This window comes from Staurois parvus, unplaced genomic scaffold (assembly GCF_062004578.1).
Source record: "Staurois parvus isolate SC_StPar_1 unplaced genomic scaffold, SC_StPar_1.0 ptg000217l, whole genome shotgun sequence".
NCBI classification, from domain to species: Eukaryota; Metazoa; Chordata; class Amphibia; order Anura; family Ranidae; genus Staurois; species Staurois parvus.
The window spans coordinates 2,009,995-2,035,250 of record NW_028318013.1 but is presented as its reverse complement, the minus strand read 5'-3'; the positions used below and the strand labels follow the sequence as shown (position 1 = coordinate 2,035,250).

The 25,256-nt window shown below is 40.2% G+C and overlaps 1 protein-coding gene across 3 annotated transcripts in view; it reads right to left on the bottom strand.

Annotated features, from left to right (window-relative positions):
* Positions 1-25,256, bottom strand: part of SYT17 (synaptotagmin 17) — a 189,170-nt gene that overhangs the window by 137,830 nt on the left and 26,084 nt on the right. For all 3 annotated transcript variants that reach the window (XM_089679068.1, XM_089679066.1, XM_089679067.1), the window contains exons 2-4: positions 6,943-6,960; positions 4,869-5,017; positions 1,249-1,397 (exon numbers count right to left, since the gene is read on the bottom strand). In XM_089679068.1, coding sequence (XP_089535194.1) covers positions 1,249-1,397; positions 4,869-5,017; positions 6,943-6,960 — 316 coding nt within the window. The remainder of the gene's footprint in view (positions 1-1,248; positions 1,398-4,868; positions 5,018-6,942; positions 6,961-25,256) is intronic.

Sequence of the window (25,256 nt, the reverse complement as noted above, 5' to 3'; positions counted from 1 at the left end):
TAATTTATTTTTAGGTAGCAAATAGCCACAAACTTTTTTTTTTGCCCAGAGTTCAGTTTAAAAACAAATTACTAGAGAAACCAAGAAAAGCAATCTTAACCACTATGAATTGCTGCTCCAAAGTTGCTGATGTGATATTACCCTTACTGTATGTCATTATATTCAGAAGTATATGTTCTTCTTGGAACATCCAGTCATAGAAACTTAGATAAATTGATAGGCTTCTTTTTTATTTGATATTACATCAACCCCTTTAATGCATTCAGAACCTCCTTGTCTACTTTTTTAAGAGTTCAGTCAGTAAGGCTGAAAAATGGGCTGAACAGGGATTGAGACCCTTAATGTTGAACTCCAGGCAGATAAAAAGACAAATTAATACAACTATGCTTCATTAATACATCATATGATTGTTTTTTTAATTATAAGCAGTGCAAGTGCCTGATTTTGACTAGGTATGAGGTAATGATATCTCTCCCCAGCCTGGGATCAAAATGGGATAAACATTTTAGCTGCAACCTTGGTTCAGTATTTGCAGTTAAAAGTCTAAAGCAGCTTTTCCCAACCCTTTTAAGACAGAGGAACCCTCATAATAACTTTAAGATCTCAAGGAACTCCAGCTAATAAAGATTTAATCTAAAGCTCATGAGATATTAGCATGAACAGTACAATTTAGCTAAGGATAAATAATAGAAAATGTAGTATACCTCAAATTTGACACCCAGGACTGCTCTATACAACTACTGTATATCATTTTCAGTAATATTAATGAAATAAAACAAATGATATCAGTCAGAAAGGAAGAGGGCTTTATTACATGAGTGGTCAGTGAAAATGTGACCCCTTACATTGATGGTAATGGGAGAAGCTCCCTTTTATAATGGTGGTCAGTGGGAGGATTTCTCCTTACATTGGCGGTCAGTGGAAAAGTGATCCCTTATGTTGATGGTAATGGGAGAAGTTTCCCTTTGCATTTGTGGAAGAGGGGATGAATTCTCCTTACATTGGTATTCAATGGGAAGACTGTCCCCCTTACAGATACCTGAAAAGGTCATTGGTGTCAGTGGTAGCACATCTGAGAGACAGAAATTACTAATTGCTCAAGGAACCCCTAGCAATCTTTGAAGGAACCAAAGGGTTCCAGGGAACCATGGTAGAAAAAGGATGATATAGAGCTACCATGACCTTATACACTATTTCATATCCTATATTCTAGGCATATGTATGTCAGAAAGTGTTGAGCATTCTTACTTGAAATGCGCCTGGTAAGGCTATATGTAGATCTAGATGTATCGGAAGATGACCTTCTTCTGTCTGGTGAGGTCTCCTGTGGCGTTGGAGGTGGCTCGCTTGTTGCATTGTCTGAATCTCCGTCCTTTTCATCACTGCGATTATTTATCCTATGTACAAAATTATGAAATTTGTTTTGATAATAGAAATATCAATAATAGATAGAATGTAGAAGGTAATTGAACCATTTTTTTATAGCTCTTTAAACTATATGGTAGTAAATAATAATGGGTTATAAACTTCTGACAGAGTTAAAAATAATTATCATAATATTTTGCTTCAAGTATGCCATCCCTGCTGGGAGAACACAATGAATATTGTTAGCAGCTATAGCCACTGGCAATAATCACATGCTAACTATCCAACATGCTGGATGTAATCAAGTTGATCAAATCAACTTGGGTACAATCAGTCTGCCTATAGATGGATTGAATCTTGGCCGGTCCCTGCTGAACCAGCTGAGGTTCAATCTATCTAAGGCCAGCTTTACACACAAAGTGAATTACTTGTTCTTGCGAAAATCTGTTAAAGGGTGCCTTCTAGGTGGCCATCTTCTAGGTGGCTGACAAACCATGCCTTAAGGCTTCCTCTACTGTGCTCTCTCTTTAGCTAATCCCCAGCAAATTGTTCTCGGAATGCCATGTGTTAAATGTGTATTTGTAAAACAAACACTGTATGCATCTAATAATAAAATATAAACAATATTTCTTTAAAAATTCATAAACCTAAAAAAATTGGTGATATAATTACAAAATGGCTGACCTGAACTGGTGTCACCATCCACACATCTCTGCCCTTGCATGGGAAGGGGTCAGTGCTGTTCTTTGGCCATCAAGCCTCATTAAGGACCCATACAAGGACTGGCTGCCTTAACCCAACTTGCATTAACGTGTGCACATTCTGTAGGTGTGACTGGGCCCATATCCGGTTTTGGACCTTAGGCACACTACACATCCCAAAAAAAAAGCCCTCTAAATATTTTAAGCATCTGTAGCATGCCCTGTTCCTCCACCAACCCCACTGCTACTTGACAACATTTAACAGCAATTAACTGTAACTCGTCTGACACAGGAGTATATATTTATGCTTCTGTGCAAATTGACACTCAGAAAATAGTGTTTAAAGTGTCAGTCAGAGATACAATGTAGCAATATTCATTATTGCTTTATTGTAACTTCTCTCCTCTGATTCAGTCATAACAGATCAATGCAACCTTGCAAGTAAAAGATTAATATTGACTTTCTCCTCTCCTTAGCTATTATTTAGCAGTTTATTTTTTTACATTAATATTTTAAACTTTGGTTTTTATTTATTTTGTTCTTTAATTTTTGTGGCAAATTTAAAAAGCAAAAAAGCTCAAAAGTAAAAAAAAAAAAGTTTTATTTTTACTTTTAAATAACTTTGCTATGCTTTGTAATAAAAAAAATAAGTTTAGTGTCATTAAACGTGAGACAATTTATAGAACAGAATGTGCACTTGTTATCTGCAGAAATATCTGTGGTTATTTTAAAACTAACATAGTAAATGCTATTAAAAAAAAACACATTTTTTAATTTTGTTACACTTTTGTCTATAGATTGCATTGAAAATAAAATAATTTTTGCAAGACAATATTGCTAACAAAAAGCCTTGTTAGCACCAACAATGTGTACATGTTTGACTGGCATGACCGTTATCTTAAAGGACAACACTTTCCTGGAGAAAAAAATATTGCAAAAAAATAATAATAATAATAATAAAAATAAATAAATATATATATATATATATATATATAATTGCGACACAAGCTATATTGTAATATAATGTTATTAATAATTACTTTTTCTTTTCAATCTGCAGTGCTGCAATTGTCTGTAAAATGTAAAACAATATGACAGCCTGTAGGCTCTCTGCACTGATGGTGTACAGAACACCCCAAAGAAATGTAATTTCCTGCTTGTGTGATTGGCTCACTGATTTTCCCAGAAGTCTGCACTAAGATGCAAGAAAGATTTGAGGCATCCTGTGTAATAAACATTTCAGTTTTAATGAGATACTCCCAAAGGGTTAATTATGTCTGAAGGGATTAAGACCCTGATACTTTCCTCAATAGAACCCTGCAAGTGCATTAACTGATCTCTAATGATAAAGTCACTCCCATTCACATTCACTTTGCACATGGATTAAGACAAATAAACAGTTTCTTCACAATAACAAAAGATAAGAATCTACAACAAAGTTTATTTAAATCCCTGCAACATACATAGATCACCAAGTGGGGAATTATTTTTTTTTTTCAAAAAAAGTGGAGTTACTCTTTAAGTTATGATAAATTTATCACCAAATCAATAGGCCCACAGCAGAAATGTAAACATTTAGCTCTGTTTCATAAGGGGTATACATGTACGAGAGCTGAAGTGGTTAAATAAGTGTTTTCATCTACCGTATTTTTCGCTCCATAAGACGCACTTTTTTCCCCCCAAAAAAGGGGGGGAAATGTCAGTGCGTCTTATGGAGCGAATATAAAGCGGCCGGTCCGGTATTTCTGCCGCCACCATATCAGAATACCGGGCCGGCCGCTCAGCTGTTCTCTCCTGCAGAGCCTTACCTGTTCCTCGCTCCAGCGCTGCACAGTCTTCCCGCACTGAGTTCTGTGACAGCCGGGTGCCCACTGCGCATGTGCTGCGCTTTGTGAATGATCCGGTGTCTTCTGGGACACATGAGAGGTCCCAGAAGGCGCCGGGCCATTCACAAAGCGCAGCGCTTCTCGTGCATGCGCAGTGGGCACCCGGCTGTCACAGAAGCCGGCCCGGGAAGAAGAGCGAAGGACAACTCCGCGGAAGTGGGAGCGGGTACCTGTCAAATTCAGGTACCCGCTCCCCCTCCCTCCCCAAAGGTCAGCAGTCTCTGGTCATCCCCTGCACTGTCTGCAGTCTCTGGTCATTCCCTGCACTGTCTGCAGTCTCTGGTCATTCCCTGCACTGTCTGCAGTCTCTGGTCATCTCCTGTACTATGTCCGCAGTCTCTGGTCATCTCCTGTACTGTGTCCGCAGTCTCTGGTCATCTCCTGTACTGTGTCCGCAGTCTCTGGTCATTCCCTGCACTGTCCGCAGTCTCTGGTCATTCCCTGCACTGTCTGCAGTCTCTGGTCATTCCCTGCACTGTCTGCAGTCTCTGGTCATTCCCTGCACTGTCTGCAGTCTCTGGTCATTCCCTGCACTGTGTCCGCAGTCTGTGGTCATCTCCTGCACTGTGTCCGCAGTCTCTGGTCATCTCCTGCACTGTGTCCGCAGTCTCTGGTCATCTCCTGTACTGTGTCCGCAGTCTCTGGTCATCTCCTGTACTGTGTCCGCAGTCTCTGGTCATCTCCTGTATTGTGTCCGCAGTCTCTGGTCATCCCCTGTACTGTGTCTGCAGTCCATTGGTTCAGAATATTTTTTTTTCTTGTTTTTCGCCTCAAAAACCTAGGTGCGTCTTATGGTCAGGTGCGTCTTATGGAGCGAAAAATACGGTATATGTTTTATTTGATAGCTTCATAACACATCTGTCCCTTAAATATAAAACACAAAGCTATCCAGCCACTAAGTCTTCACTATACTAACAGCCAGGATGGTGTTTGTGCAGGAAAGGGCCCCAGGATCTCCACTTCATCTTCACTGGACTGGCAGCAGGTACAATCATAACACTTTTGAAAGCAGTTTCTGCATGTCCACCGACACAGCAGTAGATCCGAAATTTTGGACAGGAACCCCTGGAGAAGAAACAGCAAGAAGCATTAGTTACTGCAGTTCTTTTTTGCGAGGATAATTCCTCTTCAACAATCATTCTAATATTTTCAATATCTGTAACATAGGTAACATTATGTGACATTTATATTTGAGTAAATCATCTCAAAAACACCCTTTAGAACTCCATAGGATTTCTGCACTAAAATTGTCAGTCAGAGACAGGAACATGATTCAATCAGTCTGGCACTGAGATTGGGGTGTCCACATTGGAAATTCTTCCTCAATATACTCCCTCCATGGCCAATGGGCTTACAGGCACATGGCCAAGGAGTTTTGTAATAGGGGTGGGCACATTACACATTTTAATATTCCTGATACACTATATTGGCAAAAGTACTGGTATGCCTGCCTTTACATGCACATGAACTTTAATGGCATCCTGGTCTTAGTCCGTAGGGTTCAATATTGCGTTAGCTCACCCTTTGCAGCTATAACAGCTTCAACTCTTCTGGGAAGGCTGTCCACAAGGTTTAGGAGGGTGTCAAATGTTTGACCATTCTTCTAGAAGCGCATTTGTGAGGTTAGGCATTGAATTCATCCGAAAGGTGTCCTATCAAGTTGAGGTCAAGACTCTGTGCAGGCTATTCAAGGTCCTCCACCTCAAACTTGCTCATCCATGTCTTAATGGACCTTGCTTTGTGCCCTGGTGCGCAGTCATGTTGGAACAGGAAGGGGTCATCCCCAAGCTGTTCCCACAAAGTTGAGAGCATGAAATTGTCCAAAATATTTTGGTATGCTGACACCTTAAGAGTTCCCTTCACTGGAACTAAGGGGCCAAGCCCAACCCCAACCCCTGAAAAACAACCCCACACCATAATCCCCCCTCCACCAAACTTTACACTTGGCACAATGCAGTCAGGCAAGTACCGTTCTCCTGGCAACTGACAAACCCAGACACATCCATCGGATTGTCAGACAGAGAAGTGTGATTCGTCATTCCGGAGAACATGTCTCTACTGCTCTAAAGTCCAGTGGCGGTGTGCTTTACACCACTGCATCCAACGCTTTGCATTGCACTTGGTAAAAATTTTGAAAACCATTTATCATTTTCCTTCTACTTCACAACTATGTACCACATTGTGTTGGTCTAGCACATTAAATCCCAATAAAATACATTTACGTTTTTGGTTGTAACATGACAAAATGTGGTCAATTTCAAAGGGTATGAATACTTGGAGATTCTGCCAGCACTTCTGCTTTCTTATTAAAAACTAACCACACTAGGCATGAGAGCAAAGTGTGGTCAGTTCTCTAGCTGGGCTGGAAAACAGGCTGATTTCCTCCAATGATCACCCCCCCCCCTGCACAGCCATTCACTGGGAAGATCAGTATGCTGTTTCTCCTCCCCCAACTCTCTGAGCTCCTTATGCAGCAGAGAATAGATATTATGTGATCACTTATAGAAAAAAGGAAAGAAAAAGTATTTATAATGGTTTTTTTTATTTATACACAAATGTTTTGCCTTTCATGGGCTGTATTACAAGGTGAGGGTTCACATATAGTTCACACACTAGACCACTGTCAATCAAAACCTGTGTTCAGAAAGCAGGGGGTGGAGCCAAGCTGCACTATGTGTGTCTATTGATGCACACAGCCCGGCTTGAGAGTGAGCCTGCATGTGCGCCCCGATAGGAAGCAGATTCCTAAAGAAGAGGAAGAGACAATAGCACTGGTGCAGGACCCAGAGGAGGAAGTTTTGGACCGTTCTGTGCAATAGCATTGCACAGAGTGGGTAAGAATAACATTTTTGTTATTTAAATGAACAATTTTAGCCTTTACAACTACACTAAGAGATCTGTCAATCCACTGTTATAATTTCCCCCATCTTAACACAGCAATTTATTCAGATGGTGTAATATGTAGCTGGGTAATTATGTCATGAACTCACCTCATTTATTGGCTCCAACTGTCCTTTTTGATATCCACAATGAAGCAAATGGAAGACATGAAAGAGAAAAATAAAACCAATTTAGTGTTTTACAGACCAGGTAAGCAATGTTTGTGTGTTACAAATAAATGCTTTCTAACATTTAAAGAAGAAACATTGTAGAATGTTGATCCCTGCAGTTATCTAATTATCCTTGTAATGGAGATTTCCTCCAGATCAACTACAGATTAAAGCCCCTTTAACACAGTCATTCTGACCAGATCCATCTGTCAGTTTTTCAAGCAGACCTAATAGGAAGGTCCATTCACCCTATGGACAGGCAGGTGTAAACTTACTTGTGTCTGTTTACACCCGCCTACCTCTGGTTCTCATTGGGTTCGCTAAAAAACCAGAAGGGTATCCGTCCTCTGCTGTTTAGGTGGAGCGGATCAGAGAGTCGGTGCCCCTTACATCAGGTGTGCCCATCACAGTGCCCCTTACATCAGGTGTGCCCATCACAGTGCCCCTTACATCAGGTGTCCCCATTGCAGTGCTGCTGTACCTTTAATCACATGCATAGAGAGTGCAAGAGACACAAGGTGAAGTAGGCTAAAGGTCTGGATAGAGGAAATTACACAACTGTCCTCCTGTTATCCTGAAGGCAGCACACACATATGATGTCATTGGTCGTTACAATGGCAGCAGCCCTAGCAACTAATAACTGCTGAGAAGGGGTGCCTATACTGGGGACTGGCTGGCAGAACTCTCACTCAGTCCTGGTTGTGATCTACCATTTAATGAGGGCTGATCAACATCACATTGCACATCCAAAAGAACAACTTTAGTTCAGTGTCAGTAAATGCTAGGATGGTTATGGACAGGGGTGGATCGCCCCTGGTTATGGATGTACATCTCAACTCTACTGCCTAAAGCCATGAGAATGAGTTTAAAAGCTTACAGGCTACATTAAAACCGCCCATAGGGACTGTGTCAACAGACTCATATGTCACTCTCAGGTTTAGTAGAATGACTTTAAAAAAGTTCTTCTGGATCATGAAAATATTCTACAGACAATGGTAAGATAACACTATAGACACAGAATTGTGGTGATCCTACACTATCTTACATATAACAATATAATAGTTCAATAAATGGTTATATTAATGAAGGGATCATATATTTCAGAAATCAACTATACTAAATAATCATGTTGATCTAAAGAGAATATCTTTTAACAAAAAGAGATATTTTATTCCAGCAGATAATGCAATTCATAAAAATCAAACAGATAATTAGTACCCTTTATAAGATAATTAGTGCTAAAATCATTAAAGGATAAGTTCACCTCACTCCTAACTTGCTACATGTTACAGCCATATTCAGGGTGTAACATGTGATGATCAGACTGCCCCCCGCAGCCCCCTGATTTCCCTGTTGTGACAGCTAGCAGGGGACCTTCTCCTCCCTGCTAAAAAAAAGTGGCCATACGGGGCTCCGCCCACTTGCCGCATCATTTATTCACAGTGTTCTGTGAATGAGAACGCTACAAGTTCTCACAGGCTTTGTGGCTGTCAGCTTGAAGTTGTCCATGAACTACCATAGGGCTGTGGAGCATGTGGCAGTTCATTGAGTCTTCCTGTCAGCAAGTATCTGCTTGCCCATACGGGATGTTCGAGCAAGCAGATACAGTGACAGGTCAGGGGGAGACCTGTATGGCACCAGCGATCTGCTGATTGCTGGTGAAATGCTTTAGAGGCTCCAGAAACAAAAATTTAGAAATGCACATTTGTTTACCTGCAAAAAAAGTGCATTTACTATTTTTTGTTTAAAGGTGAACTTTTCCTTTAAAGTGTTACTAAACCCAGGACACGGCATTCACTATATCTGGTCTCCCACAGTACACAGAATGTGAAAATGCAATTATTTTAGTAAATATAAACTGCTAAATACCTTTTCTCATCAGTTGTATATAGCAGTCTTGTAACTTCTATCAGTGTCCAGCTGACTATTGGTTAAAGCTTGTGGGAGGAGTTTTCATTCTCCTCTGACTGTACTATGAGGCTGCATAACCCCTGACACTCTGTGTTGATTGGCCATGTGCTGTGCTGATCACATGCACCCTTTCTAGCAATACACACTGAACTGAGCATGTGCAGATTGACTCCTTGAGCTCTGTACTATCAGCAGATGGACTGGGGACAGTAGAAGAAGGGGAGGATCAGAGAAGACAAAATCAAACAGCCTTTTTACACAATGCGGAGGGTTAACTCCTTAGGTTCCACATTGAGTATAACAAGCATGCTTTACTATACAGACTGATTTTACTATTGTGAGTTAAGGAACACTTTAATAAAAATGCTGCGTGGCTGTTGTATAAAAGTCAAAATAATTGTAAAAGAAAATAATACATTCCACAGCCAAGTATATGCTGCCAGAGGCTGCCTGTGAAAATTATATTCTTCCATAACACCTTGTAAATCTTTAAAGCATATCCTTAGCCTGTAATTTACAGGATTTGTGTTTTTCTATGTTAGCCCTAAAAGTAGCCAGAATGTACTAACATGGTGCCCCCCCATCCCAAAGACAAAGTTAGCTAGTGACTATTTTAGTCTTTTCGTTTTGTGATCGTGGTAATGTAACTAGGTTTGTTAGAAGTTGTTCCTATTTCATTTTTATAATGGTCTTCTTTTAAAAGTGGATAAAAGCATTGCAAATTGAAATTTGGACTTCCCCAAATAGGTCCCTGACTAGGGATCAAAATTGAGCAAATCTGGTTTCCACTGTTATTTTCTCTTTTGTTTGTCTACTAAATACATACATACGATATATTTTTAAATTAAAATTTTGTAAAAATAAAGGTTATAAATGGAGGGCAACTGTATTCTTCCTAGCTAAACAGTTTTTATAGCTGATGAAAGTGTTTAGGTAGCTTGTTCTCTCTGTTCTACTAATGATGCTTTTGGAGCTATATGCTGTCTTCAAGCATAAGTAGATGGTATGTACGGTACAAGTCAGGATGACTGCGCGCTTTGGAACTTTATGACATGCAGTGTTTTCTGATATACAAAGTGATCAAGAAGAAAGGGGGAGAAGTAATTTACAACCAAAGAAAAACTTTTCTCTGACTCTAATGTTGTTGATACACGATGTAGTTGCTTGTATTAATACACAGTTCAGATGTATTAAACATCTAAAATTTAAAATCATCTAAAATTTTCTTTATTAGTAGAAATTCTCTTTTACCTGGGGTAAAAGTGTGAGTGTACCCGTTATAGTCCTGAAGAGGTGTTATAAAATATAAAAATAAGTGCCAATATAGACTGTTACCAGCAAAAATAATGCTTATCTAGGCAAACTCTATTAATTATTAAATATTCAACCAATGTCAACCCACAAGGTATGGATTTACCAGAGAAGTAAAGCAGAACTTCAGGCAAACAGCCTAATTTAAAGACAAAATACATGCAGTATAAGGGAGCTGCTTTATTTATGAAGGAATTGAATATCATAGTTACATAGTTAGTCTGGCTGAAAAAGGTCCATCTGGTTCAACCATAAAAAAAAGCTTCAATCCTATATCCACAGTTGATCAAGAGGAAGGCAAAAACACCCCAGCAAAGCATGATCTCATTTGCTCTTGCAGGGGAAAATTTTCCTTCCTGATCCCCTGAGAGGCAATCTGATTTTCCCTGGATCAACTTTACCTATAAATGTTAGTATCCAGTTATATTCTGTGTATCTAAGAAAGAATCCAGGCCTTTTTTAAAAGCAATCCAATGAGCTGGCCAGAACCAACTCTTGAGGGAGTCCATTCCATATTTTCACACCTCTTGCTGTGAAGAAACCTTTCCGTATTTGGAGATGAAATCTCTTTTACAACCTGTTCATCGCCCTGAGATTTAAACGGCCCCTTCACACAACAAAGGCAGGTGGATACCACCGACGTATGGTGAAGGAATAAAAGGGTGTTTCCTCTTCAACCCTAGTCTTTTGATTGGACAGTAAAAGAGCAGCCACAGACTGAAAATGTCATTTGTCTGCTCAGTCTTCTTTCCCTTCTATCAGCAAGTTCCTTGTCAACACATTGCATGCAATATACCTGATTGACTCCAAGTATTACCTCTCCCTACCTGAGTGAATGCTCCTGTATGGGGGTATTGCAAGAAGCACATACCATGCCAAATTTATGCACTACACTCACTGCATTTAAAATATACATTTAAACATTTATTAGGAATTAGGATACTGCAAATGATACATTAGTGTAAATATTGGCAAGCAGCAAGACAGTTTAAATGAGCAAGACTAGGCTGCAATGTACTAGAGACACAGGGCACTGCCGTTTACCTCGATAAACTATATGACTTTTCCTGCTGTTATGTAGATGATGGAAGGTGGTGTTCTGTTGACCAAATGAGGAGCTGACAGTGTAGAATGACAATACTGTTCATCCATAAATACAATATAATAGGAAAGTGGTGATATCCTAGGGCACAAATTGTATTACTGGCAAGATCACCAGGTAAAAATAAAGGAAAACAGGCCGAAAAAAAAGAAAACGTACATTATAGTTCTTGGGTCCATATATACTTTAACCACTTCAAGTCCGGACACTTTCACCCCCTTCCTGTCCAGGCCAATTTTCAGCTTTCAGCACTATCACACTTTGAATGACAATTGCGCGGTCATGCAACATTGTACCCATATGAGTTTTTTAGCATTTTTTTGAGACAGATAAAGCTTTATTTTGGTGGTATTTATTCACCGCTGGGATTTTTTTTTTTTTTTGCTATATAAATGAAGTCCTAAAATAAATGAAAGTCCTAAAATTTTGAAAAAATGTGTTTTTGTTATAAAATTTTGCAAATAAATAATATTTCATCATAAATCTTGGCCAAAATTTTAAGCAGTTATCTTGTTAGTAAAAAAAATAACCCAAATTAGTTTATAAACAAAAATTATAATTTAAAAAAAAAATGTTTAAATTTTTATTTTATTTTTTTAGATTATTATTTATGGGGGTTTTTTTTGCATACTGTCACCCTAGCAGCACAGTGTCACCATGGTGACACTGTACTACTTGTTGGGGGGGGATGAAGATTTTTTTTTTTTTACACTGACCCATAAAGGATGTAAAAGCAATCATTTCTCCTTCTCTCTGGCTGCATTCTTGCAGCCATTGAGAACTACTGTGTGAGCTGTGATTGGTCACAGCTTGTCACATGGTACAAGGCTGTTGTGAATAGCCTTGTACCATGTGACTTCTGTGATCATTCACAGATTTCACACGTAGTAAGCAATGATGTCAGAAGTGACATCTTGCTTACAACTCTGCATGTGATCACTGATTGGACAATTTATTTATTTATTTATTTATTTAATTGTTGGCAATTCTATTACATTCAGCTGTCAGTGGGGAACCCTGCTGACTGCTTAAACATTAACACATAGTTGTCACTACTAAAATACTGCATGACTTGTTAAAATAACTCTATATATGATTATCCTAATCATGCTGGACACCACAGGAAGAGTATTAACAGAGGAATATAAAAAAAAGGGTGGAACTCCGCTTCAACAATAGCACTTTGCCTGCACAAACAATGGGATACCTGTGTCTGACTTCTTTGATCACAGAGAAAAATGATGTTTGGTTGTTTCATTTATTCAATACCTAACGAGTAGACCGGTGACACAGAAATTGATCAGACAAAACCAAGTAGGAGCTTTCCCTCTGATTTTTGTGTTCTCTGAAGTACTGGAGCCCAAACCCTGCTGATTGTCAGTATAGCCTGTGACCTTCTAGTGCAATACCAGCTCATCTTCCTAGCAAACTCTCCAGTAGTAAGGGGAGGGGATGGCTGATCTTTGTATTGTTCTGCCATCAGAGGACAGATCGTAGCTTAGAAATTAGCTGAGGCTGTAACCATAGAAACATCTGTGAAGGATGGCACGGCTGCAGACCCTCTCACCTCTCCTGGGAGATGGGAATCAGACACCACCAATGAATCCTCTGGTGTGCCTAAAGCATTTGCAACAAGTTAGAAAAAAAATACAGACACTTCTCTGGATACACAGGGTTTGATCACATAAATCCCATATCATCTCTTGTAGGCATACATCTAATCACAGGATGTACAAGCTTTTCAGATGAGAAAGCAGACAGACTTCTCTTGTTTTATTGGCAATGGCAAGGTTACTTAAATGTCATTTGACATCAGATACAGTATCAGAAACAAAAGAGTGGCATCATACAGGATGCATGAACATTGGAGAGAGCACAGGACTTTTTTTATGCCTGTTGTGCACCACATCAACCAATCAGATGTAAGCCTGCATTGGAAAGTGGCTGTCCGGGAATGAAAGTTTGAATTTCATTGGTTGCTATGTAGTAGCAACACATACAGTTTTACTTTAGGTTCTATATTTGCCTCTTTTTTGTTTATGCACTCAATGTAGAGCTATTCCCTTACTGTGTCCAAGTGATATTGCAACTGGAACACAGAGAAAAAATATGACAGAGGGTCTAATCCCTCCTCACTCTGCTCAAAACAATGGCTTACCCTCCCCTCCCTTTAATTAAAATGGACCAATTAAAAATGATTAAAACATTATTTATAATATAGATAAAAGCGAAATCTTGAAAATGGTGCATTATTACTGTCACACAGAACCCCTATGCTAGCTCCCATGTTCCCATGCTAATATTCCAGAGCAAAGGGAGGCAATTGTGAGAGGCAGATGATGATGGCTGCCACCACATTGCTCCATACTCTGTTACGGTCTCAGCTACCAGAGGCCTGCATAAGCAAAATAAGAACCTTTTATGAATCTTATCTACAATATATGTGGAGGGCTGCTGACAAAAATTGTTTAGAAGATGCATAATGCAGACTCTTAACAACACCCTGGCATGACATCCAAGATGGCACCAAAACTAGTACATAAAGACAACACCACAAGGCTTTCTGCAATTGACTATCATAAGGACAGTCAGAAATTCTTCCCTGCTTCCTCACAGGGTAAAATACTTTGATGGGTCAAACACTCTAGTGTTTGGTTCATGGATGAACATTCCAACCTAATGAGTGTTCGACAATGAACTTAGAACTCAATGCAACTTTATAGGACTTGAACTTGTAAATTCAAAAGTGCCCATTTTGATGGCTTAAATGCAAGTTATTGACCATAAAAGGGGTGTATGGACTCGGGTACTGCCCTGAGGGACATGAATCAGTGAAAAGAACATTTTAAAAAGTACCATTTTTAAAGGGGCAATCATTTCTCATTACTATAAATTGCATCTTTATTTTTGACTCAATTTAACCCTTTAGTGATTGGGTAGGGGCACTTCACAAGGGGGGGCAGCATCAGGGTGCCCCCATATTTAAAGGGGTACTTTGATGCTAATGAGCTCCCCTGCCCACAGACCCTCACAACCACTGGGCCAGGGTTGTGGGGAAGTGTCCCCATCAGCTTGGGGACACCGTCCCAATGCTGAGGGCACATAGCCTGGTAAGCCGCTGGGGGATGGGGAGACGTTCATCCCCCTCCCTTTCCTGCCTTGCCAGACCTGTGCTCAGATCAAAGGTCTGGTAGGAATTTAGAAGGAACCCCACGTACTTTTTAAAAAATATTTTTTCACAGTTGGGTCCCTCCTAACCTTCCTACCAGACCTAAAGGGCCTAGTATGAATGGGGGTGGCCCTACGCTGTTCCTTTTTTAAGTGTACTTTTTGTTTTATTTTTTAAAATATTCTTTATTTATTTTTATTTATTCTCCCCTCTGTCTTTGGCAGTGTCCAGCAACACACTTCATAAGGCTAGGTTCACACCTAAGCAGGTTGCGTTTGAGTCGTTTCTGCATTGCGTTTTGCTTTGCGTTTTTGATGCATTTTGCGAGGGGGGGGGTTTCAATTTTTTTTATTTCTCTTGTTGCTAGGCAGATTTAAAACGCGAAACACATCAAAAATGCGGCAAAAACACAGCAAAAATGCAATACATGCTTTTTTGCAGCGTTTCCATTGAAGTCTATAGGAACAAAAATTCTACTTTTTGCATTCAAAAAAGTTCCTGACCCTTTCCAAAAAACGCACTGGGTGAAAACGCACAGGTGTGAACATGTCCCATAGGAAATCATGTAAAATGGACTGTACTGCGTTTCTGCAAAATGCAAAATGCTTCAGAAAACGCTTAGGTGTGAACCTAGGGTAGGGCTATGTAAGCAGGCTTATATAGTGTGGAGACTGTGCACTGTGAGAGTGTTTGGCGGGCGTACAGTTGGTGGTGCCTTCACACTGTAACCTTTCAAAGTTATTCTTGACGAGTGCAGGATTGGACCCTGCTCTAAAAACTCAAATTATATGCATCTGTCACACAGTGTGTTTAAAAAATGGGCCTTGGGTGTTGGTGTCTGTGTACTGTAACCCCTTATAGTTACTCCTGATGAGCGCAGCAATTGGCACTGCTCTAAAAAACTGAAATTATATGCACCTTTCCCACAAGTGTGGAAAAACTTGGGCCTTCGGTGTTGGTGGTGCTTGAACACTGTAACCCCTCACAGTTACTCTTGCTGAGTGCTGGAATGGGCCCTGCTGTAAAAATTGTTAACAGTTAGAAAAACATTGTAAAAAATTGTAAAAAATTGAAATTACATGCATCTGTCACACAGGTGCAGAAAAATTGGGCCTTGGGTGTTGGTGGTGCCCTAAACCAAAAACATTGTTGGAAGCTAGCATAATCAGGAATAGCATAGGCAGCATAGGCCGTTTTCAAGGGATCACAGATGCTTAACAAATGTAATCAGTTACATCAGCATCAAGGGCTTGGTGGCTGCTGTTGATCCAGGACTGATTTATTTTGATAAATGTCAGCCGGTCAACAAAGTCTGTGGACAGACGCACTTTTTTATCCATCACAAAACCTCCAGCAGCACTGAATGTCTGTTCAGAAAGCACTCTGAATGCACGACAGACCAGTAGCTTGATTGCATATTGAGCAAATTCTGGTCAGTGATCCATCCTCAAGACCCAGTAACCCAGTGGATCCTCAGTTGGAAAGGTCTCCAAGTCTGCTCATGCCCCTAGATAATCCTGCACCATATGATGCAGATGCTGCTGAAGGGTGCTTGAACCTAACAGACCTGGGTGCTAAGGACTAAAGAATTGTTTAAAGGCATCAATCAGCCTTCCACCTTCTCCACTGCTCTTCATTTAACCGAACAAAGCCTCAGAAACACGTTGTCCAGGAAATGGTAACCTTCCAGTGTCTGAAAAGGTGTTGCACAACAAATTTTTCTTCAAGGCGTCCTCAAGATGTTTCATCCTCTGCTCCCTCTGCGAAGGCAGGTTGAGCTCTGCAACGTTACCCATGTAAGGTGGATCAAGAAGGGTTGCCATCCAGTAATGATCCCTCTCCTTGATACCACAAATCCTCGGGTCCTTACACAGGCTTTGCAGAATCAGGGAGCCCACTCAGTGCAAGTTTGAGGAGGCAAGAGATTCTGAGTCCTCTGGCTCACTGAGGATGACACTGTCAGGAACTAGCTCCTCCCAGCCACATACTATTCCTGGGGTTTCTGTGGACAGAAAACCATCACTTGAAGATTGCCGCATGTTATCCTCTACTTCCATGCTGCCACAATCCTCCTGTGTGTTCTGCAACCCCGCAGGAATAGTATCTGCATAAAGGGGGCCTTGAGAGGAAAGGAAGTCCTCCTCTTCCTCCCATTGTTCTGCCTTAAGTGCCCTGTCCATGATTCCACAAAGTGTGTGCTCCAGCAGGAAGACTAGAGGGATAGTGTCACTGATGCATGCATGCTCGCGGCTCACCATCCTTGTGGCCTCCTCAAATGGTGACAGGACAGTGCATGCATCCTTTATCAGCAGTCACTGGTGTGGCGAAAAGAAGCCAAGCTCCCCTGAGGGCATGTCCCAAATGAGGCTGTTGGTGGGCAGGTTGAATTCCCGTTGAATGGCAGCCAGCCAAACACTGGCCATGTATGATTGCCAGAAATGGTCACAGACTTTTCTGGCCTGCCTCAGAAGATCTTGTAAGCCTGGGTACCTGTTCAAGAAATCCTGCATCACCAAATTCAGGACATGTGCCAAGCATGGAACATGTGTAAAGTGTCCCTGTCAGAGGGCGGAGAAAATATTGGTACCATTGTCACATACAACCATTCCTGGTTCAAACTGCCATGGTGTCAACCACCTCTGAGCCTGCCCTTGCAGAGCTGACAGAATCTCTGCTCTAGGGTGGCTCCTGTCCCCTAGATAGACCAGCTGAATCTCTGCATGGCATCTTTTAGCCTGACCGATTGCATAGCCTCTTGAACGATTACAGAGCACTACTAGTTCAGAGAACAATTCAACAAGAAAAATACATAGAGGAAAAGGAGGGGATGGAGCAGATAGATGTGGCAGAATCACCACCAGCTTTTTGGAGGCGTGGTGGTGGAACAAGCTCCAGCACTGAACCCTGTCCTGCATCCTTTCCAGCTGCCAGCAGAGTTACCCAGTGTGCTGTGAAGTAAATGTATTGTCCCTGACTATGACTGGTGGACCACGTGTCAGCAGCAATGTGGACCTTGCTGCTGACCGCCCAGTCCAACGAGGCCAAAACATTGCCTTCCACATGATGGTACAGAGTTGGAATGGCCTTACGTGAAAAGAAATTTCTTTTTGGAACCTGACACTGTGGTACAGCACATTCCGCAAATTCATGGAAGGGGGAAGAGTCCATCAGATAAAAGGCAGCAGTTGTAATGCTAGCAATTTGGTCAAGCTAGCATTTAGACGTTGAGCATGTGGATGGGTGGGACAGTATTTTTTTTTTTTTTTATGGTTCAGCAACTAGGGTAGCGAAATGTGCCCAGTGAAATCAACAAGTGGTGTACTGCTAGCAGATTGGGTCAAGGACCTGTGGCAGCCATTGCTATACCATTATCCCTTTCAGTGGAGGCTGTTGAGAAAAATTCAGGTATAGTAGGGGTAGATATCCCAGATGAGGAGCAAGCATAAATCTGCACTTTTTTATGATGTGGGTCTTTCAGCTGCTGGTGCCAATGAGCTGCATAACAGATCGTCATATGTCTTGTCAAGCATGTGGTGCCCAAGTAGCTGGTGTTTTGGCCACGCTTGATCCACTTCAGACAGAGACTGCAAACAGCAATGCTGCAGTCTGCTGCACATGTGTTGAAAAAAGCCCACACCAATGGACTTTTGGAAGTCAGCAGGGAGTCAGCAGAGCCCTGCACTCTGTCACGTGATGCAATAGGGTGTCTACCCTTACGCCTGCCCCTGGAGGACACCCTTCCTCGATGGAGTTGTGCCTACTTATCACTTTCCTCTGTTCTCTCAGGCACCCAATTACAGTGACCTCTTCATCCTCTCCTTCCTAAACACTGGAGCCAACTTGGCAGTATGATGCAGCTGGGGGAACATGACTGCCAATTTCTTCTCCGGCATTGACACCCCCTCTCTTTAGGCTCATGTCACTCCCTTCCTTGTCATAGGAGCATTCAAATTGCTGCACATCTTCCAGCTGCATGAGACTGACAGATTGTTCAAATAATTCAGGCTGCTTTGTTAGTAGTGGTGTAAGGTGAATTAGTATGAGCCTGGGTGTCAGAGGATGAGGAGGATGAGGGTGGATTAGTTATCCACTTCACCACCTCTTCTGCATGCTGTGACTCAATAACATGGCCAGCACAGAAAAAAAGGACAAGCTTCCCCTGTCTGCAGAGAATACACCATGTCCACGACCACCACTTTTCACTGTGGACAGAGGCTGCTTGCCCTCTTTTAGCTGCCTGTGAGCATCTGCCTCTCCATGTCGGACTTTCAGGCATGATGGGGCATGATGGGTTTTTTTTAGGGGATTTTTCTAACTTTTCATTTTTGAGTGTTGGATGGGAATTTGGTGCTTGAGTGCAATACGTTTGTGCTTGGTGCACTATAAACTGTTATTATTGTGTTTTTTTTAATAAAAAAAATAGGGGGTACATCAATTATGGAGATTTTTTTAACTGCTGCATAAAAATAAATTAATGTAAAAAAATTAAGAAAGCCAAAAAAAAACCCGGGGTGATCGAATACCACCAAAAGAGAGTTCTATTTGTGTAAAAAAAAATGATATGTTTAATTTGGGTACAGTGTTGCTTACCCGCACAATTACCAGTTAAAGTAGCACAATGCTTAATAGCAAAAAAATTCCTGGTCATGAAGGGGCTTTTTGGAGCTCAAGTGGTGAAAGTAGACCTCCACACAAAAAAATGAATTTGTACTGTTGAAACCCCCTCCTGTAAATAGCTGACTTTTTTTTACAACTATTTAAATTCGATTAAATTAAAGTGCAGCACTCCATATCACTAATTAATCATTATAAACCACATTTATGTTAAATAAACAAGTGAAGCTTAACTGTAATACATAGTAAATGAAAAACTTTCTTGGAAACTATATTTTACCAATACATTTTCATAAGCCTTATTTTAAAAAAGTGCATATAGTGCAGTCTATATAAACCAATCTTTGTAAAAAATGTTGTGCCAAAAAACGTGTCCTATATTGTGGACCAAGTTTCCAATATAACAAATGTGCTTGAACTTTCCTCAGGATTTATATCATAAAAAGAGCTGCCCCAAGCCCAGGGACCCTTTCCTCGGAGCCCGGAGCGAAACACCAAGGCCTGGTCACAAGAGCGACCTTTGCGACCCTGGTAGTTCCGCCACTAATGTCAGTGGGTTTTTATTCTGTATTTAATTTTTTCCAATTTTATATATATATATATATATATTTTTTTTTTTTTTGTAGCAGAGAATGAAGAAGGAAAGGAAGAAAGAGAGAGAGATAGAAAGGAAGGAAGGTGGGAAAGAAGAAATGAAGGAAGGAGAGAAAGAAGGAAGGAGGACAAGAAGGCAGGAAGGAGGAAAAGAAGGAAGAAAGGAAGGAGGGAGGGAAGGAGGGAGCAAAGGAAGGAGGGGGAGAACGAAGGAGGGCAAGAAGTACGGAAAGAAGGAAGGAGGGAAAGAAGGAAGGAGGGGGAGAAGGAAGGAGGGGGAGAAGGAAGGAGGGCAAGAAGTAGGGAAAGAATGAAGGAGGGAAAGAAGGAAGAAGAGAAAGAAGGAAAGAGGATAAGAGGGAAGGAGGGAAAGAAAGAGGGAAGGAGGGAAAGAAGAAAGGAAGGAAGGAGGGAAAGAAGAAAGGAAGGAAGGAGAGAAAGAAGGAAGGCAGGAAGTAGGGAAAGAAGGAAGGAAAGAAGGAGGGAAAGAAGGAAGGAAGGAGGGAAAGAAGGAACAAGCGAAAGAAAGAAGGAGGGAAAGAAGGAACAAGGGAAAGAAGGAAGGAAGGAGCGAAGGAGAGAGTGAGAGAGAGAAAGAGAGGGAGAGAGAGAAAGGAAGGAAGGAAGGAGGGAAAAAGGAAATGAAGGAAGGAGAGAAAGAAGGAAGGAGGGAAAGAAGAAAGGAGGGAGCAAACGAAGGAGGGAGCAAACGAAGGAGGGAGAGAAAGAAGGAGGGAAAGAAGGAAGGAGTGAAAGAAGGAAAGAGGGAAATATGGAAGGAGGGAAAGAAAGAAGGCAGGAGGGAAAGAAGAAAAGAAGGAAGGAGGGAAAGAAGGAAGGAAGGAGGGAAAGAAGGAAGGAAGGAAGGAAGGAGGGAAAGAAGGAAGGAGAGAAAGATAGAACAAGGGAAGGAAGGAAGGAAGGAAGGAAGGAAGGAATGTAATTATAATGAATTTAGTTGCAAGATCTTTGTGTTTTTGCCACCTTAGCATTAGACTTTGCAGAGAAAGAAAGAAAGAAAGAAAGAAAGAAAGAAAGAAAGAAAGAAAGAAAGAAAGGAAAAAGGAGAGAAAGAAAGAAAGAAAGAGAAAGAGAAAGAAAGAAAGAAAGAAAGAAAGAAAGAAAGAAGGAGAAAAAGAAGAAGGGGGGGAAAGAAGACACAAGGGTGGCGGAGGCAGCTGCAAGGAAGGGGGAATCCGGCGGTAGCACTGCAGGAGCTGGGGGGGTGGGGCGGCCGCAAGGGAGCATACAGGAGCCCATGGCATGCAGGAGATGTACAGGAGGGGCGGCCGGGAAGCACATAGAGGAACCAAGAAATGCTGTCCCTCCTATCCAGGGGACCCCAGCAAATGTCTGATGTGCCGTATGGCCAGTCCGGGCCTGCTGATGGTAGCCTCATTACCCAGCAATGGGACCACCAGAATAGAGGATAATGCCAACACTCTTTTCCCTGGTCAGTACTGTTCTTCTACTTTATCCCGAGATGATCAAATGTTGTTCATAAATAGACAATAGGGAAGATCTAGTGCTTTCTCTATATACACTGTATTTATTATATAACTGAAGTTGTACTTACATTTAAAATGCTTCAATACAAGCACATATGAAAGCAGCTGTCATCCACAGTGGATTCATCCACCTGCCATTGATCCCTTCCTCCTGACAGGTTGCTCAAGTAAACTCCTCCCACCTGCAGGATACTGTCACTCTCAGGACCCTGCTTTACATATCAGGTTCCGAGGGACTTCTTCATAAGCTAGGGGCCAATAGGATTGCTGCAAAAATATAAGGGTACTCCCACCCATTGTTAAAGAACAAAACACACAAAGTTCCTTCCATAGCTAAATCCACAGTCGGGAAACAGCTGATGAGCATACAGGACTATTGGCAGGGGAAGCTTACCCTGGACCTAACCCTTTTCTCAACAAAATGTCCAAAAAAAATGATGGTAAATGAATACGTGGGAATGTCACTTGCCATAACAAAAGACCAGACAATCATCCTCCCAAACTGATATATATGACAAATATGAAATATTTATTGTGCATCACAATTTCATCAAAGCATGGTAAATATACAGTATATCAACAAAATCATACATATAAAAATAAATACATAATATAAAATAAATCATATAAAACAATAAGCTGATTGATTATTTTATTAATTATACATTACTCATGAAAGCAGTAAATGTATAAAAATCTATTTAAAAATGTATGTGTGTAAAATATGTATTACATATAATGTATGCAAAAATAATAGCATAAAAATACTACTCTATAAAATATGTAAATGTATATAATTTCAATGAGAGAAACCCCTTGATATAAAATGATTGAAAAAAATGTGTTAATATACACTGATTGTGAGAAGAAATGAATATATACAACAAAGGTGGAGACCCCTTTACCAACAGCTGCTGATATTATATACATGGTCCCTCATTTTCACTCCCAACTTCCTAGAAGTCCTCCTGATATAATGAAGCCCACACGGGCGCTCAAACATATATTACTCCTTCAGATCCACAAGAAATAAAATAATTGATTTTCAAATCCTCTTTTCTAGTAAATACTTGCAACTCTCTTCTTATTTTGTTATTATGCCTAACCATTATGCAAGAATGACACATCCCCTCTTTGATAAAACAAAAAGAACAGAATTTCTGGTCTGGAGATTAGAGTTTTTTTTAAACAAATGTGGGGGCATAATGGAGAATAGGGCCTACATGTTTATCTTTCTTGAGAATTAGCCAGTGCTTCTTAATAACTTTATCAAGTTTTTTTAAGCTAAGTATTATAATCAAGACTAACTGCTGTATATGCTGTATATTGCTCTTAACTGCATGGACTTTGAATTTGTATCCATTGTTTTCTCCCTTTTTAAATATTGCCTATTTCCCAATTTTTTTTACTTGTCAGTTTCTACTTCAGTAGCATATTTGGTATAACCTTTCTTAACAAATCTTTCTCCCACTGTTTTAGCTTGTGCTAGAAAAGTTTCTACCTCTAGAGGTAGAAAAGTTTCTACCTACCTTATTTACTAACCATGACAAATCATGACAACTCTCATGAGGGATTTATGCATTTCTATTAGATGATTTAAATGTTTTCAAAATATGAATCCAAAAATTCAACACTATTTTCTTTCACTTTCTAGGACAGAACAATATTTTTGTTATTATTGTTCATCTTCTCCATGAAGGCCTGCAATGATTCCCTGGAGCCTTCCCAGTTGATAAAAATGTCATCTATAAAGCATCTGTAGCACAAAGGTTCACAAGGACTATTGTTCAATATACTATACTTTTTCACACTTGGACATAGAGATATTTAAAGTCATAATCCCTGTAGTCTGCTGGAAATTTTTCTTTTTTTATCAGAAACAGTTATGTTTTAATGCAAAATCTAACCCATTCAACAAAAACTTCTTATTTCTGCTCTGAAGTGTTGAATACGTCTCCAAAGCCCGATACTGTACTACACATCTTAATTTTCTAATTACCTAACTTTTATTTGTGCTTCAGCTCACTCCCACCTCTATTCTTGCCTAGGCATCACATTGCCCCTGGTGCCTCTTGAAATATGCAAGTAACATATCCCAGGAGGCATTGGCTTACACACATTGCAACTGAAAAAGGACAAACCTGGCATCATCAAGGGCTTTATGTTGGAAAGGAAGATGATGGTGCAGGACTTTGCAAGAGGCAGCAGATTGGTGGGTCACAGCAGAACAATGCTGGATTCACTGGGCATATGAGTTTATTTTTTGAAGAAAACCCAGAAATAAAGATACATGGTCCTTACCAGTTAAAGAGAAGTAAACATTCTTCTCAGCTCTTTGTTTACTTCTATGTTCTATGATTGTTGTATACATTCAGCTGCATTTTATGTGAATTTGCTTTTCTAACCTTCTACTTCTGCACACCTACAATATATATACTATATGGTTGTGTGTATACAGTTATGCATATATACTGTACCTTGAAACCTACTCTGTTGCATTGGAGAGCCAAGATTATCTCCTTTAGCGAAATGTTATATTGCTGGATGTACTATACTTAGAGATACCTTTCCCTTTCAATTACTTCTTCATAAAAATAACCCGATTCTTTTTATACAAACATTTATTTCCACTTTTCATATTTTGCCACTTACAGCCTACGTTGATTTGTTCTATACTTTGTTTTGAACCAATAACCCTTTATGTACAACTTGGTTACCATTGATTTTACAATGCCTACTGGGTTTAGCATTCCTAGTGTATCTTTAAACCCCTTTGTTAAAAAATAAAAAGCAGCGCTAAATCACATTACTATCAAGTGTACATAATTAACATTCTGTATGTGAGTGAACCAACACAGTACATATATAAAAAAATTTAAAATAAATTCCTAAAGTGAACAAAATGTAAAGCAAAGTCTTTTCACAATCCAAATCATATGAAGGGTTTCCCCACACTTCAACTTCCCACTGGAAAAAAGTGCTCATCCATCACCCAGTGACACCATTAGAGAGCCTCTTACCAGATGGACCAGAGTCTGAAGCCCGGGATGGTAACAGTTTACCCACTGTTTTGTTTTTCTGCTGCCCATGTATATGTTTTAATGTATAATGCCATTAGCAACTTTGTTGTGGCATTTTAAAGTGCAATTTTTAAATGTTAAACTTACCTTAGAACAAAGCCCTCCAGCAGCACGATGTCACCACTAACAGGGCTTCCATCTTCGCTCCATCCTTCCTCTGGGTTCACGGGTTCCGGCGGCTTGAATGTCCGAGCCACGGTGACATCACGAGTTGCTTTTTACAGCACACAGCTCTGAAGGAAAAGAACAGACATGCCATTCCTTCAAATTGCATGCATCGGTGCTCTACACAGGTTAATATGTCCTAAACGGTGCACGTTTAGGAGATATTTACAGTACCTACAGGTAAGCTTTATTATAGGCTTACCTGTACATACAAGTGCAAAAAAAACAGACTTTACTACCACTTTAGGACTATTTATATTTAATGGTCCACATAATCTGGTAAACTACTTCCTAATGGTGTCACTTGGTGGTGGATAAGCAATTTATCCAACAGGATTGTGAAAGGACTTTGCTTCAGATATTGTTCATCTTAGGACTTTACTTTTTTTTCACTTTGGGACTTTATTTTTTTTTTTTCATATATATATATATATATATATATATATATATATATATATATGTACTGTACAGATTAATTTAATTTCTTGTTGCATGTGTTGGTTCACTCACATACAGAGTGTTAAATAAGTACACTTGATTATCTTGTCATTTAGCTGTTTCTAGCTATTGGTATCACAATTGCTTAGCGGCTGCTTTTTCTTTTTAGACACTCCAGCACAGATTTTTTCCTACTTTTATGTATCTTTAAGTTACAATGTGGAGCCAAGCTCCACAATGGAGGTGGTGACTCCACTGCCTCAGCCAAGCTGCAGTTGCCCATTACTACGGGTAATACCCCTTCTTACTGACATGATGTCCTTATTTCTGTGTCTTTATGTAATTTGCTTGAATTAATATTA